This window comes from Leptidea sinapis, chromosome 3 (genome assembly GCF_905404315.1).
Source record: "Leptidea sinapis chromosome 3, ilLepSina1.1, whole genome shotgun sequence".
Taxonomy (NCBI): Eukaryota; Metazoa; Arthropoda; class Insecta; order Lepidoptera; family Pieridae; genus Leptidea; species Leptidea sinapis.
This window is the reverse complement of record NC_066267.1, coordinates 8,533,701-8,552,443: the sequence shown is the minus strand read 5'-3', so window position 1 is coordinate 8,552,443 and position 18,743 is coordinate 8,533,701. Positions and strand designations below refer to the sequence as shown.

Below are 18,743 nucleotides of genomic sequence, written 5' to 3'. Positions count from 1 at the left end.
ACCCTTCATCGGCATATTTTGTTGTAGTTATAAATTGCTTAGACAACCGATTTCGCCTTATAAATAATTCTGCATCTTCCTTTTTCGCCGTGTTGCGTTTATTTCGTTATAATTTTTCACGAATTCAAAAATAGACTAATTCATCAGACATCTACAATAAAAATAGCTCTATAAATCACTTTTTTACACATAAAAATTAACACTAAATATTCAACTGAAATACCTTGATTTATGTATGTTTTCACTATTTTTTAAGTGCTATTAAAGGAACAATTCATTTCCCGCTCATGGTACAAATGAAAAAACGAACTAAAACATTTGCTATTCAATTTCAGACTTGCTTTGACGTCAACCTAAATTTTACAATAGCAAAGCAGTTCAGTTTAGGTCGTCAATTGGATTGCAATAACAGTTCATAGTAGGCTCACAGATCTTAATCAGAAAATAGCGACATCAGTCTGTCGCAAACAAACGTAAAACTTATAGCAACCCTCGTTTTCGTCAGGGTTTAAAAATACCCTATCTGCTACTCCACTGATGTCACTATCCGATTCGGGTTCTAAATTCAACACACGCAGCTTGAACTGAAAATATAATGTTTATATTTCTGCCTATTGACCAATAATATTTTAAACAATGGTAGTAAACGCACAAAATATGTAGATATGGCAGTGGAAGCTTATTATTGTGGAATTTGTGTCATATGCCTTTCTTTTTGTATGACATGAATTTCTTATATATTATGTAGAACGTCACTGGGTCAGCTATTTGACTATAAAACGAACTGCTACGAAAAAACTGCTATTTATTAGTAAAACTTATCAATGACATACTTATATTTAATTACGTGTCTCTGAAACCAATGGGCGGAGTTAGAATAATGTTTTGCAATTCTGTTAGTTCCGTCGTAAAGATATTTAGTTCTCGTATTGTTTCATCCACGAGTTCTTCATCGGTTGATATAAAGTCGACGCTTTTATCGGAATCTGAATTACTGGAATAGATAATCTGCGTTAACGCTTCTGCCAAACTTGAACTACTGTCACAACTTGTGTTAGCGTTTTTATTATCAGTTTCATTTCTATCTGGTGCAGAGCCCATGAAACCATTTATATTATCATCAATTACAATATTATCACTCTCAAAAGCTTTATTATGCCCAGTTTGAGCATGATTGGTCTCGTATGAGAGTTTACTTTGATCAGAATTATTTTGATTAGTAGCCCTGGAAAATAAGTTTTCTGCTTCATTATCAATAGTGCACAGCATATCTGTTGAAGTCTTTACATTTGATTTATTGTCACCACCCATTCCTTCAGGGTTTTCAGTGAAATCTTCCCTAGTAAAACTATTTTCAGATTCTATGTTATTCATAATTTCCATACCGCTTTCAGCATTAATTACACAAACTTTGGCAGACTTTGAATTATTATTAGATTGATTAGTTTCACTTAAAATTTCACTAGTTTTGACCTCCGTAGCGTTTTCTGGTGTATTAGTATTATTTTCATTGAAATCCGTGCTTGTAGAGCTGTTTTCTTTGCGGAGTTTTCGTATGAGAGCTGGATTTTCCTGTGCGAACCGATTTATTATAATATTGATTGCCTCTTCGTAATTATGATTACGACGCATTTCTTGTTTAATTTTTGCATTTAATTGGTATAAAATATAATCATCTGATACATTTTTAGCTTCCTGATGTTGAGGCTGAAAAAAATTACAGTACAGTAGATAAGTAGATTTTGATACGTACATGCAACGATTTTGTTATATTATATATGGAAGGATTAGTTATTATGTTAAACAGAATTACCGTATTGTTAGTTATTAGGAACCTAAGTTTATATAGATCCGTAGCATTGCATGATTCGAAAGTATGTCCAAAGTGGGTGGGTGGCGAAAATAGTAATGTACTTTGTTTTTCAGAGTTCAAGATCATGTTAGCTTGTTTTTTCATACATATTTGACGACATCTCTTGCAATTAGTAAGGATTTTTTTTAAACCTTATACCTAGGTACATAGGTAACAGAGTGAAGTGATGGGCAAATCAAATATATCTTTAGAGTATTAATTGTTAATAATTATGGTGCTTATAACGCTTATTATAAGAAGCCGATTAGGTAATGTTTCAGTAAAGTAATGTTTAAGAGTATAATAACTAATCTAATATAATAAATAAAATATTGGCACCACATTGTGATTATGTCCCTATATTCAAAGTTATTGTGTTATCGGCTAGCAATAGGTACTTTTTGATTTAGTTTTTCAATACATTTTCTGTATTATAGACAGTGCTGATTTTATCAGATTCACCACATGAATTCGATGAAAAGCTAGATACGAAACATTCAAGAGGGCCGCAGTTTTCTTAACTTGGTGTCTGGGCGGTCCTGAATTCGGGGATTTTTATTATTATACTGTTAATATACGATTTTAAGTTTTAAGCTGTGACTTTAAAAATATAATAAATGTTCGCATAATACCTTTACTCATTTACAGTGTATGCGGATTGATGCAACAGCATCTGAACACATTACTCTTTTGAGTTTTTTGTTCAATTCTTTTTCTTAACTAACACAAGTAAGTCAATAGTTTGAGTAATTATAAACTAAATTATATGTATAGACAAAATTATACATAAAAAACAATGGCAATTATTTTCATGCCACTTCTTATCAGCTTTGAGCTCAACTTTTCCGATGTGCTGGTGTTTTGATATTCAAAATAATTATTGCCATTTTGACCTAAGTGTATAAATTATTTTTCTTTCTTTTTAAAAATATCTTTTTAGAGTATGCTCTTTTAGTTCCTTGCTTAAATAACATATATAAGCACTATGTAATTAGAAAGATAGGAATAAATCCAAGTTAACTTATCCATCATATTAAATGACGCGTAATTACACGATTACCAACCTTTCTATTCTTAGTAATAAAATCTGCTAATTCTCTTGCAAGGTGGACAGTTTCAACAGGCAAATTAGTTTTGGCTGCTAAAGCGAGACCATAGTGCTCAATATTTGTGATCCCCAGTTCAATCTTATGTTGGTAGATAAGTCTTTTGTGCACATCTCCAGAATTTTCCTCAGTGACAGTTGTGTGTCTACTACAAAATGGATATCTCTTAATAATTATTATAGATAACTGGTACTCATGCTTAAGCTTTCCTTGATTAATTGAAGTATTCGTCAACTTTAAAACCTAATCTCCATCTTTACTCAAAGAACTAAACGTTTAAATATTTTTTTTTGCAAAGAATAGAGTATTCTCTTGAAGAAAGAGTAGTCTAACTTCAGGCATGGAAGATTTGCAAACTGAAGAAGATATAAGTGCGTATACTCCGAACAGGCGGTTGATGTCCGTCAGATTTCATAAAGTGCTCAATTAACCAAACAAACGAACGTTACCTATGCATTCTCATTACAGCTATTAATAAACGAGTCAATAAACTCTAGTCAGTTAAAAATCCGGTACTTAATTAAAACTACCACCAGCCAGGACGTCAAAATGCTAAATATCACCCGAATTAGGTTGGTACGTCTGGCACTACACAAATCGCGTTTTGCCATAAATTTCTTGCCTCACACAACCAATTTGTGGAATTAATGGGACCTACAAGAAAAGAGCATACTCCCATCTTAAGGGCCGACAACGCATCTCTTCACCCTTATTACAGACAGAATTATTTGTTTTTTAGAGCGAGACAAAAATATTTTTCTTGGTTTTTAAGACCAATAAATAGTCATTTAATAAACTGGCTCAATTCGTGGCTTTTTATTATAATTCAGCTATAAACGTGTATAATTTTTTTTATTCTAATAAATAAAGCTAATATTTACTTGATGACGTTGTAATACAAATCTTGCAGCCTAGTCAGACACATAAAATGTGTTGTGAAGAACGTGAACGCATCGCTCAGTAACAATTCTTCACATATTGCCCACGCTATACTGGTTCCTTCCTCTACACACGTTCCCCTTTTAAAAGATAAAATTTCCTTTATTTTGTTCTGATTACTTTTCGTATCTTCGTAGTAGCTTTACTAGAGGGAGGCTTCGTTGTACGGAATGCCGTCTAGATGGGTAATAAAGCCGCCAGTTTAGTCAAGCAGTAATGTGAAAGCATTTTGCTTTTCAGTTTGAAGCGCACCGTACCCACGGACGAATAAAAAATTAAGAACTCCGTGTCACCTTACATAACAGTGTAGCACAAAAACAAGCCGATTAACGTGTAAATACATAGCCCCACGCACACACTTACATTACCGATAGGCGGCCATTATGAGAATTGTCATCGCCTGTGACAGAGCAGTTTGCGTCTCAATAAAATATTTTGAAAATGCCGTCGTGCATTGTGAAAGTGTAAAAACAATAAAATAAAAGTATATTGTGGATATATGATTATTTAAGGGAGAAAAAATTTTGTGTAACTGGTATACCCCGTAACCCCGTAACTAGCATAAAGGTGCCTCACTTGCTAATATCACGGCGCGGAGTCTTTCTTTTTTTACTAGTCCGTGACCGTAGCTAGTGATATTACTGGGCAAATAAAACTTAAGTTCATGTCTCAGGTTGACGAGCGCAATTGTAGTGCCGCTCAGAATTTGTGGGTTTTTCAATAATCCTGAGCACTGCATTGTTATGGGCTGGGCGTTTAAATTACCATCAGCTGAACGTACTGCTCGTCTCGTCCCTTAATGTTATAAGAAAAAGGTACTAAAGGTCACTCGGGTCAAAGATCTAGGTCACAATTATAATGCTCCGTATTATCCATCTTCGTCCTGTCCACAGCTTTCCTCAAGGCTGAAGTAACTTAGTGGCTAATAATAAACTTGGTCCGACGACTGTGTACCATCAGCTGCTGGCCGAAGTAGCGAATGATATACTGGTAGCAGTTGAGCGCCCTTCAGACCGAAACACAGTAATGCTGATACATTACTGCTTCACGGCAGATAAAGGCGCCGTTGTGGTACCCATAATCTACCTAGCATCCTGTGCAAAGGTGCCTCCCAATTGTGAAGAAACCGACCGCGAAGAAAATATAAGTGATGAAGAGTTTGTAATAGGAATAGGAACGGTAGTTTTTACATAATCTGTATCATAGTTATCTATATAAGTCGCGATAAGTGAAGTTTATAAGTGTTACCTGCACAATTCGTCTATAATGACAAGACTGGATGGTGTTAATCCTTGCAGAATATGTTGTACTTCTTTCATCTACAAAAATCATGTTTTAAAGAAATAAATATAATTAATAGTGCATTAACTTAGATTTATCTCTTAATTAATCAAGTGAAACTTGATTGAACGCTTTAAAATTAACACAAAAAAGTAAAACTTATTTATTTTACCACCTCTTCGAAAAACCTGAGTTTAGAAAAAATGGTAAGAAACACAATCGACATTTATAGAGCCTATGGAAACTGAGCATGTATGTAAAAAAAATACACGAAAAAAGAAAAGAAATCACAAAAACCAATAGTTATGAGTAGACACAGTTATTATTACATAAATATTACAAAGGAAGATGGCGAGAATTCATGTATTTTGGGACCCACTGAAAGAAGTGGCGTACATCATGGAAACGTATAATTATTGTAGAACGTAACAAAACTAAGAAAAAAGCGAATCGTTAGTATGTCTCAAAAAGTGGGAGAAGAAAGATATACCTAAAAGTAAAATATAACCTAAAATTATTAATTAATATCTATTGTTCAATCAATAACTTGTATCTTAGGTCTATGCCTAATTACTGTCTGTTAAAAGATAATATTATAATATATATAAGTGAAAGGTAGGCCAGTTGCTTATAATTGAGGATTCACAATTCATTTTTTTTTCAAGCAGGTATCGAATCTTTTAATACACTTACCTACTGATCTTAGTATCATAAAATGATAAGAATCTGAATCTTATTTAGAATGACTAGGTACTGAATTACTGATTTGAGTAGGTATAGATAATTTGACGGTGTCGGAACATCCTTCTAAATAATGACAAGAACTGTCATGTCAAAAAAATTGCAATTGCGCAAAACGTTCCGTTAGTGCAAGATGAATAATTTTTTAATAAATTATAATAATTTATTTCTTTAGACTCCCATATCTTAGCGCTTCAATAATTTTTGTATAAACATCTTATAAACTTAAGCTTCTAATTAATATAAACTTGTACTTGTTCGATGCTTCCTTAATTTTAAAAAATTATATGGGTCCATTCTCGCCACCCTCCTTTGAATGTCAGTTGTGCTTTCACGCTTTAAACTAAATATACAGTTTTCAAGATTTTTTTGAGAACGGCGAGGGTGCGTGATACGTTTTTAACGCGAACGAAGTTGCGGACAGAAACCTATGTCAACAATAAACATGGTTAATCAATATACCTTACCTCAACCACGAAAGTAGATGCATTTAGTTCAACACTATCATTGAAGCCGATTCTTGAGAAGATACGATCGGTCAACCTTAGCACAGCACTTGTTGCTGGCAAGAAACACCCTAACTGCAAAAGTATTTTTTATTGTTTTCCTTTTGTTCTTCAGTCGATTGGATAGTCTTTATTTATTATTATTCAGTACCGGCACTGATTTCAGAAAGTTAATTTTTAATCATACCTACCTAGTAGTTAAGGATTTCAAATTCAAGACCATCAATTTAGGATAATTCTTCATCAGATTATTCCGATAGAGATTTAAAATGAAATGTTAAGGCAAAATAAGGATGAACCCACCACTGTTTATTTTTCTCTTGAACTTTCTCCCCTACTTACTAACATACAGCAGTATAGTGTTATATCTTTGAGGTACATTCTGATATTATCTCAGTGTGGTGTGGTGAATTTGGTGTCTTTACGGTGTCTAGTTTGATACATAGATATTTACAGGAATAAGGTTAAACGCTAAAAAATGTTGCGATTTTTTATATGAGAGATAGTGACGTGTCGAGCGAAAGGTACACCTGATGCCAAGTGATACACCCTGCCAATTACAATTTACAATAAATATACTGCCACTCAGTATTCTTGAAAAACCTTAAATTCTGACCGGCACTGCGATTGCGTCACTTTGAGACATAAGTTGTTAAGTCACATTAACCCAATAAATTCACTAACTACGTCGTCTAAGGCGTTCGTAACGCGATCTATAAGTATAGCGTATTTAGTCTTTGGTCAGACTTTACTTACGTAAACTGAACTAATCAGCGTCATAGAACGCGAACTCGACTTTTGCATTGGGCTGTCTTAGCCTAAGTTCAGCATAATTTCAGGTGCCATATGACTATGAAAACGAAATCAATATTATGCCATTAAATAGGAATGGATACTTAGATATTATAATGCTAAGCTTACGCTTAACTAAATTTTACGTAAGTAATCTGAGCAAAGTATTAAGTAAACGCCGCTAAGGTACTCATTTAGCTGGCATCTTGTGCGAAGAAGCTTTCTTCGGGTAAAGACGGTTTTGTTTTTTTTGTTTCCTATAACGTATTGGATGGACTTGAAGACTTATCATTTGAAGCCCGCGTATTAAATCAAACATAGTTATCCAAACTTGATAAAATAACTAAAAGGCATTTAGATAGATTTACTTGTGCCATGACTTGCATTATCGCTATCTGCTTGATATAAATACTTTTCCCTCCCATATTCGGACCAGTAATAAGTGTAAAATTGTGCTCGGGAGTAGCAAACTGAAACAATAAAATATTTATTGCGCATACTAAAAAGTAGTTTTATTTAATTTTTCAGCCATAAACGACTTTCTTTATTCCCAAATATATATAGTCTGGCTAATAAAAGCTGAACATAGTAAAAGGCGGCAAATTAAAAAAAACGTCATATCATTATATTACCAACTAAAGTAGGAATAAATAATTTTGGTATTTTTCTATTTTTTTTTGATAATTTCTTAACAGTTATTATGTAAGGGTATTCGTTTTTTCTTATTATTACGTAATATTTCATAAAGCCATTTATTACTTAATCTTGTACAAACATTATATAGACATGGGTTCTTTAAACATAACTTTAGGAAACATGTATTATTTAAAATTGTTACTTCAACGCACATAGGGATAATGTTATCAGAACCTAGAGTATGGATGGGGAACAAATACCTACAATGCAAGTACAATATCTTATAAATATTGCTACACAGCTGAGGTGAACATAAAAATAAAAGCAATAAAGGAAGAAAACAGACTTTATTCATTTTAATAAAAATGTGGCTACGAGGGTGGCACTGAAAATTTCGGGAATCATGGAAGTGACACAACATTATTATTTAAAAATGTATTTATTGCTTTTCGAAGTATTCTCCGCGAAATTTGACACATTTTTCCATACGATGGATTCATTCATTGAAGCAACCATTCCATTCGGAAGTTGGGGTCTCCAAAATGTCCGTTTTGTAGGCGTCCACAGCTTCTTCAGGTAATGAAAATCTCTGACCACGCAATTTATTCTTTATTTTAGGGAAAGTATAGAAATCGTTAGGGCTTAGGCCGGGGCTGTAGTGTACGGCGGATGGTCTAATAATTGAATGTTTTCTTGCTCTAAAAACTCTTTTGTTCTGTGCGCAGTGTGAGAACTCGCATTGTCGTAATGGAGGAAGTTGGACATGTGGCAAACAAATTCTAGCATACCATTCTGCATTAACCGTTATTTGTCCCTCAAGAGGAATAGTCGCAAGAGACAAACGTGGCCACCATTTTTTTGCAACACTCCGTGAACGAACAATTTTTGTTGGCTTCAACTCATTTCGAACACCCAAACTCGTGACTGACTTTTTTTTGGGTTCGTACGCGTATATCCAGGATTCATCACCTGATACGATGTTGTATACAGCATTTGAGGATCCTGCGTGGAATCTTTCGAGAGTTCTGACGCACCAAGTAACGCGAACCGCTTTTTGCTCTTCACAGAACAAATGCGGTATCCATCGGGAAAAGAACTTTTTTACACCTAATTGTTCATGCAAGATTGTTTGTATTTGACTCATGCTAATGTCTAAAGTTGCCTGAATTTCGCGGTATGTCACATGTCGATCTACCTCAACCAGCTTACGCACAGCATCAACATTTTCAACACTCTGTTTTTGTGTTAAACCACTTCGAAAGTCATAATAAATCATGGCTCTAGAATTTTCTCAAGTCAATTCCATTTTCTCAACGACTAAATAAGTTTGACAAGACCTTGTAGCAAGACCGAGAATCTTTTTTTAAATAAATAAATGGTATTCGATTTTTATATGACAGGAACAGTGGCGATATTCCATTCCCGATACTTTTAGTGCAGCCCTCGTACCTGTTTGTTAACAATATAAAATTCGTCAATTTTTATTCCTGTTTACTTGAATGTCAAAGCTAAATTGGGTATGATAGCCTGGTGGGGTCTTTTCTTACCCGGTGTGCTGAATACTCCATTGTTTTTTTCGTTCTTGATTCTTTTTAGAGTTGAAAAACTTATATGTAGAAGAACAAAAAAAATTAAATAATATGGCCGTATTACTGTCTAAAATCAAGTATCAAATTCATTACACCGTACTAACCTACGAATTAAATTCACATAATATGTCTACTGTGTCATTACGACTTCTAAACATTTACTTTTTTTTCTTAAACAACGCTTCCTTCTCTTTTTGTTTTTCTTAAATTTATTGGTCATAGTAAGATCATGTAAAATAAAACTTGCCGCAAGCCACTTTTGATCGTTTTACCAATGTTCGCTTAGAAATATTCGAGAAACTCAATGTGAACAAACTCCGATGTAACCGCAAGACACAACAGATTGATTGACATTGTCATAATGATATTTTATTTATTATTGCAATTTCTTTAAGGCGACAATAAATGCCAGCAACCTTGAGCAAGTGGGAGGAGCTTGCTTCATTCCCGAGCACCGACGAGTGCCGACCGCACAAAAACATTGCCGTGGCCCGTGGCACAACATGCCTACTCCCGCGACGTTTTACAGCTATTACAATAATTATATTATTCATTGTCGCAACGGACGGCTTGTAATTTCGTAGAGTAACCATACGTTTCAAATTTACTGCGTGATTGTGATCACTATCCAAAATATTTCTGTTGTAATGTTTATAATTGATTGTTTATTGAAAACTTCTCTGTATGTTTAGATAAGTAAACATAAACATAATAGGTAATTATCTGCGCGATTTCATGACTTGGAGTACAGTATTATGAAATACTTTTCAACGCACTTTTAACAGCAAATCAATAATTTGAATAAAGCTATTATTTATTGGATAGTATTACTTCAGATTATACAGAGGCTGAGAAGTTGACGTCCAAAGCAAAAATTTTAAAGCCTCATGGTGATGAGTATCCGAATCACCCCTATGTATGTCCACGATTTTGCGTAGTTTAGGAGATAATAATTTTAACATTAGACTCGAGAATATTTGTTATTTGGTGTTCTTATCAAACGAAAATGCATGATTATATCAATATAAACATACAGGCTAGCCAAAATATTTAATGTTGTTGGTTTTAATATCATTTTACTTAAATGTATATTATGTAAATAAAAATAGGTACTTCTGTGCTTACTCATAGCTGTCACGCATCTCTTGAGTCATCTTTTTACATCGTTTACAAGGACTGATTTACGTTTTCTGGACAACTTCACTGATTTTCTAATTTTCCGCCCAGTCTTATTTCTCATTATTCTTATTTTTTACATCAAAACAGAATCAATAGTATACCACTGCCTGATACAGCAAGGTGAGAGGTAATTATATCACCATCACGCTGATTAAAGTATGTGAATGATGACAGGCATGAAAAATGTAACGCCTGATCATATTTTGCGAGCGAATACTTTCTTACATTACTTATGTCAAAAAGTAAGGCGTAAACAGTTATATGCTTATAATGCTTGTTATTAATTACTAATCCTAATAAATTGACTTACACAATAAAAGTACAAGCTGTAAGAATAACCCATCTGAGTTTCGTACTAAACAAATGCGTCATACCGAGAAACAGCGTGTTTAACAGTAAATACAAATGGTAGTTCAAAAACTCTGGTGTATTAACTATAACCAACAGAATTGCATTGGCAACTTAAGAATTAGACTTAAGGGTATGTCTAACAAGATAAATTAGTGTTTATATTAACACTCCAAATGCTATATTTTCACCATAAAACTTGCCTAAAAACACCTAGTTTGCGTGTTTTCTCCCCACTCTTCGCCTTAAATGGCTGGGTTCAGCTTTCATTAGCCAGACTCTATTTAATTTAATTTTAAATGACTTACAATATCGTTAGGTACAGGCATGACTTGGCAATTATAGTCCAACAAAGGGTGAACACTGTTTCTAATTTCCATGTAGTCACTGAATTCAGGCCGAACATAAGATCCAACTGTACTTATCTAAAATAATTGAAATTATTAAATACTTGCAATCTTAGATCATTTATACAACTACATAGTCTGTGACAGCTGTGAAAATCCCCAAAAATATGATGTTGACAGTTTACTTCTAGTTTGAGCTTAGAATAGTGTCATTATTCTAAGATATAAAGCTATGTTAGCATATTTACACAAAGTGACATACAAATCGCGACTGTAAGACATAGCTTGTCACTCACACTAAAGAAATAATTGCCCTTTTTTATCGGTTGTATAGCTCTAGCTATGGGCTCTATCTAGACGTATAAATTATCTAAGCTTGCAATACTCGTAAAGACAATGCTTTAGTAGGTATTTTTTGAATGCATATCATTATCATTAAATGGGTACCTACCATATAATAATAATATAATTCAAACTAAATCCTATATAGTACTATTAACACATTCTAGATATACCACACTGTTTCCATCAAATGATCTGTTCACCTTTACTATAGTAACTACTATTGCAATATTTTGATATGTTTTTAAAGGACACGGTACCCATGTCTTATCTGTAACACTGCGCAAATTGCATTCTACAGTTTAGTTGTACATTATATTCTGTATTCTACAGTTAAGTTGCTGATGGAATGATGGAAATCTTCGGCAGAAATCAGGTTAAAGTAGCTCTTAGGAACTCTCGTCCATTGTAAGCAAGTTGTTTCACTATCGGATGATGGCATATAGAGGGATGATCTCTACTAAGTAAATACTAGAGAAGCTGTCATAAGTAATGTTTTCAGACATAATACTCAAACGTATAAAAGTTTTCAGTAAACTTATAAATTGTTTTCTAGACAGTTGTCTCCCGCATATTTGTACGTAAAGACGCACTTCCGGAGCATTCTATACGAAGATATTTTTTGAGAATATGTAGTACTTATAGATTATATTATTAAATGAATTTCAAAAACTTTCGTACCTGAGCCAAAGCAATCAAGATGTCCAATTCGGCGACGTTTTCACACAGTTTGTATAGACTTGGCATAAATGGTCGTAAGTCTCGCAGTAATACTGCTATCACTCTAAAAGAAACTTATTATGTAAATTTCTAAATCAATAAATCAAATAAAACGAATATTATATGGATTTTGAGCAACAAAACTAAATTATCAGCAAGTTATAAGGACTGTATTTTATTGGAAAAAAAACCCCATCAAAATTGATGATTAGGTATGTAACCAAAGATTTTAAAAAATTGTTTATACAAATCAATATCTAGGCGTGCACTGCGAAAACGATTGTTGATGAAATAAATAATCCACTACTTGTCAATAGTATGTTATATATTTATATCCATTAAAATCAACCCAGGTGAAGTCGGTGCCGACTGCAAGTCAACTATTAAAAAGCCCGATATTTATACAAAATATGGCAAAATCATAATAACATCTTGTGAAAAAAGAAGGATATCTTATTTTCAAATTATTTGGCCTATTGAATTTTTAGATTGTATTAAATCTTAGGCTGGGTTGAATAATATTAGCTCTTAGGTAACGCTGACTTTAACTGGACTTAGACTGCGGAATGTTAATATGGTATAGTTAAAGTTAAAAAGCGAAATATGAAGTCAATATCGAATATTTATTTGAAACTTTTGAAAGTCGCTATTTAGCTATTTAACATTTAACCAACGAAGATTTGACGGTTACGGTTAACAGTTAAAGTTATGACGTCTAAAAATTGTCAAATGGTGCAACACATTTTTTGCTTAACCGGTACTTTTAACATATTTGTTATTGCCAAAGTTAGTTTGTGCCGTAAAGCTTTGACTTAGATAAGGTTGTAGGAAGGCATATGTTTTTGATATTAATATTTAAATGATTTATGATACTTATTGATTTTATGTTACAGCAGTGAAAAATCTAAAATTTGGTGTTTACATGTTACTCATTTTTTGTATTTCATTGAGCGCCTCTTTAGCCTGTTGGTCAAGTACAACTAATTCTTCTGTGGTCATTGTCACACTAGCTCCCTTGTGGACGACCTATAAATAGATTTATTATTTGAAAAGAAACTCGTGATTCGTAGGTACCAAAAACGGGGCCAATATTTGCATGAATTGTTCTGTTTGTGGGATACAATACATTGTGAAGTTTCCTAATTCTTCATAATTTTATCATGGTGATTGCGTAATTTTACTGTATATCCATATTAAACAAACAGACTTAACATTACTAAGGTATGTAAGGTTATGGATGTTATTATATATTTCCTAGAAGTCATAATATTATACAGAAAGGTATAATTTTTTTCCTTATACACTGCATATATTACGGTTCCTTGTCTTCCGAGCATGGTTGCTTTATATTCAAATAATAATTTACTCAATTTATATATTGCCCTGAGTATGGATCTTGAGCTGTATCGTTCAATACACAAAAATATTTGATAAATAATAATAAATACACAGAAACAATGTAATTGTAGTAGGACGCTCGAACGGCTGGATCACTTGACGATGCGTAGAGATGTCGCTTCATTGTGTGCCTTCTACCGCATTTATCACGGGGAGTGTTCCAAGTGTTGTATCACCTGATCCCTGCCGCCGAATTCAACATTTGCATGACGCGCCACAAATTAGGATATCATTCCTACCACCTGGATGTGTGGTGGTCCTCCAAAGTGCGGTTTTCAAGGAACATTCTCCACGTACTACAAAGCTTTTGAATTAGCTTCCTTGTGCGGTGTTACCGGGACGATACGACATGGGTACCTTCCTTAAAGGCCGGCAAAGCTCCTGTGAATCCTCTGATGTTGCAAGAAAATCTGTTCGCTCGTTTGTCCTCTTTTTCCATAAAAAAAGAACGTGGCTTTGTGTTTTTTTGTGGAAAAGATATTTTTTTTTACAAACTTATCTGTTACTGCTCTAGCCCTTAATCAAGGAAAAGCGAAATTGACTTTTGGCGCCCGTTGGTAAACATCACTGTAATGTTGTATCACCAACAAAACAATAATTTTATTTTTCAATTTTATTTAGGGCCTTTTAAAAGCGTTATACAAATTATATTCTCGAAATATTATATACCAATTCGAAATCGATTTTGCACCTGGCACCTAGACTGACCACACTTCTCGGTCTATCCTAAAGACGCCAATGTATGTGAATCCTACAATACCTATTTTTCATATCATAATTATTATATTTCACTCACTGCTCAAGATCCCTCCCTAGCCACCTAGAGTCAAGAAGAACATCATTTTAGACATAACCTCGTAAAATTTTGAAATTGTACCTGAATAAATATTGGTGGAAGATCTTCTACATTAAAATCCCTCCTGTTTTTAGGAATTGGCAACACAATGTGAAAGCCTTTGAGTACGTTTTGATTTAATCGTAGCGGCAATTCAAATGATTCACCAAGCTGTTCGACATTCTTCTGTATATCCTCTATGAGTTCTGAGTATGTTCTCCTGGCCACATCCAGGAGCCCGTTGATCTGTGGCTTGACTGCGAAACATCGCTGCAGACTGCCCATAATGCCCTTTTCGTAGTGAACGTCATCCAGTATTACGTTGCGAATTATTTCAGCTATCTCGGTGTATTGTGGGTTTTCGAAATCCTCAAATAATAGTACAAATCAATAATAATTTCGAATGAATTACGAACTTCAATTATAACTATGCTTAGATTAAGGATTGGTCTCCTAGACTATATACCGCACTACCTGAGAACAATAGCTTTTTTATTACGGAAATTATCTTTAAAATTTTGCAACATACGCTTCGTGTTACTTTTGAAATTGATTTATTACAAAATACTTACTGATGATATGTGATCCCAGTGTCTTTCTTATTTCTTCCTATTTTACTACGCAACACGGCATTTTAGTTTCAAATTATTCGCAAAGTTTAACAGAAAATGTGGCACGTCAACGTCACACATTGTTCGCGACTGGATCAAGTTCGCCCACTTGAACGTACTATTAGTTGCCGCACTTTGCGACTACGCCTGCGGTATCTAGCTGGAGCGTAGCGGAGACAAATCCTTAATTTAAAGTAACTAAGTATATTTTTTTTAAATATAAAAAGAATAAACAAAATAAGGCATACAAAAATACGCAACACCACAAAAGCAACAGATGGTCTAGCACCAGCTCGTGCATTAAAATGGAAGTGGGCAGGACACATAGCACGCATGCAAGATCAATGGTGGACAAAAAGAGCGACAGAATGGAGGGGGCCAGTGGGCAAAAGAAAGAAAGGGAGACCTTGCAACAGATGGGAGGACGAAATTAAACACACAGCGGGTCCAAACTGGATACAAATAGCGCAATCCAGAGGAAACTGGCTCAATTTGGAGGAGGCCTTTACCTGCAGAGGGGTTCTTGCAGAATAAAATGCATAAAAATTAATTCCTTTTTATAAAACTAACATAATAACTAAATTAACTAACTACTTAATCTTTTTTCTTATTGATACTAACAAAACTAATCGACTTTGTAAACAGCATTTCTGTAAGAAATAAAAGGCTTTTTTATTTTTATTTTTTATTTTATAAGTATATTTTTTACGAGCTTTTGTCTCTAACTTTATTTGCGTGAATTTCAACATTATCTTTTGACACATCATTTTATTTTTTCAACCGATTGACATTAAACAAACAGAAATGTCCAATCCATACCAATCTAATCTCAATGAAAACTATATCAATACCTTAGTTCCAAAGTGTAACAAGTCCGAAGTTCAATAAGTTTGAGATAAGAATGAGAAATCGTTCCATTCCAAAAAGAAACAAATCCTTAAGTGAAGCAGTTCATTTATTACTTCCAATATTTCTTCATAAGTCTAGAATATTTTAGTTTCAAACAGTTAAACTCGAGTTATATTCTTTTGAAACCCTTTTCTGAACTGTTAGTCTTTGGAACTGAGGAATCGATGTGTAAAACAGTCATGCTGTTTCTGAAATTAACGGTTACAAAGAGACAATAATTTAAGAAATTATTCCCGATAATAGCTTTCTTAAATATCTTTCATGTACAGACATCCTTTACACTTTTTTGACACGGTTTTTAATTAGCTTCACCTCTGTGTATGTTTGTTTGTAACCAACTCATTTGGGCGCGATTTAGACCCACTTCAAACGGCCAGATTTGTAGATTTATCGAGGACCGATGACAATACATTAATATACTAAAAATATTTCATTTTTCAATTTGCAAGAAAAAACAAAATAAGATTTTTGTTCGTCGATAGCATCGTATATAAATAATTGATGTTAATTTAAAGTTTTAAACCATTATCTTTAACCGATTTATCTAATATTATTCCTTATAATAGATAAATCGGAAAATTTCCATTTTCCGAATACCAAAGAGAATTTTGTGCTTTTAGCGTGTTTATTAGTTTTTTTTAATACTTTTATATAATATTAATTTTAATATGTACAAATAACTAGAGAATGTTTGAATTTTTCAAGACTCCTTAACATCACGTAGAGGTTTGTTAGCTTTTTCATCAGAATCACAATATAAGACATACATTTATAAACTAAAAAAGACATTTTTCCGATTTTTAAAGGATATTTAGATTACCTACTTTGTAAAATAATATACATCTCACCGATAATATTTCGCAATAGGTTATAATTTCATTAATAAGATGTCTGGTATAGCCAATCTCTGCCATTAGCCCTTTGTGGAATCAGATAAAGTATAGGACTTTCTATCTGTCTATATCTTGATAAATTGTGATTGTCGTATAATTAATTCCCTTTGAACAATAAACTCCAAGCCTATTTATAACAACAATACAAAAATGATATTTTTTTAAAATGAAGTACATACTATTTTCATTTTGCGCAAGCGTCCACTTTCAGCAGGCTGCAACGCCTCAACAAGTTTCGGTACTAATTCCATTGTTGTTTTCAATAGAAGTACTTGATTTAGTTGCGCTTCGCCTTTATCCTTTGATTGGTTTTGAGATTCAATACATAGAAATAGAATCTTATCTATATCAGCTAGCTTTTTTAAAACATCCTAAAAAAGATTAACTTATCATCGTTTTCGGTTGATACGTGAATATTGTTATTTTTGGCTAATAGACTCAGTTCTGCAGCATTAAAGATAAGTCTATCAACTGATATAGATACGGCCCGCCTAGTTTATTTTAGTAATTTTCATAGTATTATGTCCTATACTATGTTATTCCACCTTCCTGCTGCAGTAGAGAACCATTCGCGTTATGTGTAACTTAGGTCCTGGAGATGCATTATAGAAAAAAATAAAGAAATTAATTCATTATTAACTGCTGTATTACCTATATTACGAATAACCTGGTCTGGCCAAAATTTGTGCCACTGATAAAAATGCAATTATTTATTTTATTGTAGTATCTACAGAAAAAAAATATGTTCTACTAAACTGTAAGTTGTAACTAAAACTATAACTGACGCAGCATGATAACCGCGTTGCACTTTTCCGAGCACTTGTGAGTTACTTTGGAGTTATGAGTGTATGTTCTATCATTTCGTTTGTTGTAGTGCTCTTTAATTTTGATAATTTCGACATCAGTAAAAGGATTTATATGTAATTGTACTGAGGCAGCATTGTGATCGAGCCTCTATGACAGCTGTAGGCAGTTTGATTTACTTCATGTCCTGTATATACTGGATGAAGGTAAGCACTAAGGTTCAAATCTTCTTTGATGATACGTTATGGTTTACTTGCGGGAATCTTTATTTCTCATGATAATATTTTTTTTACTTATATGTTTTTGGAAAATTTTGGCTTTAACAGCATTAACAGCGATCATTTATGTGTCTTGAAAACGACGGTTGTACATCCAGTGGAATTTTTTCAGTGTGGTAAGGCGATTATATAAACTACAATTCTGTTTTCTTTAATAACCCATTGCATTATTGTTATTTAATAATAACTTCAAAACATATGTTTGGAATAATGTTCGAAATTGATAAACGCATTCCGAATTAATTATAAAATAGAAATTAAGGTCGTAACACTATGTATGGCCAGACCAGTTACATAGGCACATTCGCTATTTCTTCAGGAACTATGATAGTCTTGTGGAAATCAAGATTCTCCTTCCCACAAGCACACAGCCGATCCGAGGATCGAGCCGCGAACTGTTGTTGCGTAGTCTTTGCGGCCTCCACGGCCCACGTCCTATGTCGCTCTAAAAGCCTTCAGGGCATAGAGGAGGTTTAGTCGGTATGTCGGGCGTAATATGTCGGACACTCGAGTCCGACATATTACGCTCCGTACTGTAAATAAGTAATTGTATTTTCCTCCTCTCGAAAAAAAAAAAGAAACCAAGAATTAAGTTATATCAACTACTTGGTTAAGTCAATTTAGTAAATCTTTTGTT

General features: G+C 33.6%; 1 protein-coding gene across 4 annotated transcripts; it reads right to left on the bottom strand.

Annotated features, from left to right (window-relative positions):
- Window positions 1-804: 804 nt before the first annotated feature.
- Window positions 805-17,662, bottom strand: LOC126979608 (mutS protein homolog 4-like). Of its 4 annotated transcripts, XM_050829028.1 has the most exons (11): window positions 17,204-17,662; window positions 14,654-14,980; window positions 13,301-13,404; window positions 12,340-12,442; window positions 11,278-11,394; window positions 7,586-7,687; window positions 6,387-6,500; window positions 5,146-5,216; window positions 3,840-3,977; window positions 2,917-3,106; window positions 805-1,707 (listed from the first exon to the last, which is right to left on the bottom strand). In XM_050829028.1, the coding sequence occupies exons 1-11, from the start codon at window positions 17,273-17,275 to the stop codon at window positions 844-846; spliced, it is 2,202 nt and encodes a 733-aa protein (XP_050684985.1). In that variant the 5' UTR covers window positions 17,276-17,662; the 3' UTR covers window positions 805-843. The 4 variants fall into 4 exon arrangements, with proteins under 4 accessions (XP_050684985.1, XP_050684987.1, XP_050684989.1 ...); XM_050829030.1 differs by lacking the exon at window positions 17,204-17,662 and having other exon boundaries at window positions 14,654-15,025; XM_050829032.1 differs by lacking the exons at window positions 7,586-7,687; window positions 11,278-11,394; window positions 12,340-12,442; ... (1 more) ...; window positions 14,654-14,980; window positions 17,204-17,662 and adding an exon at window positions 10,568-10,621.
- Window positions 17,663-18,743: the final 1,081 nt, after the last annotated feature.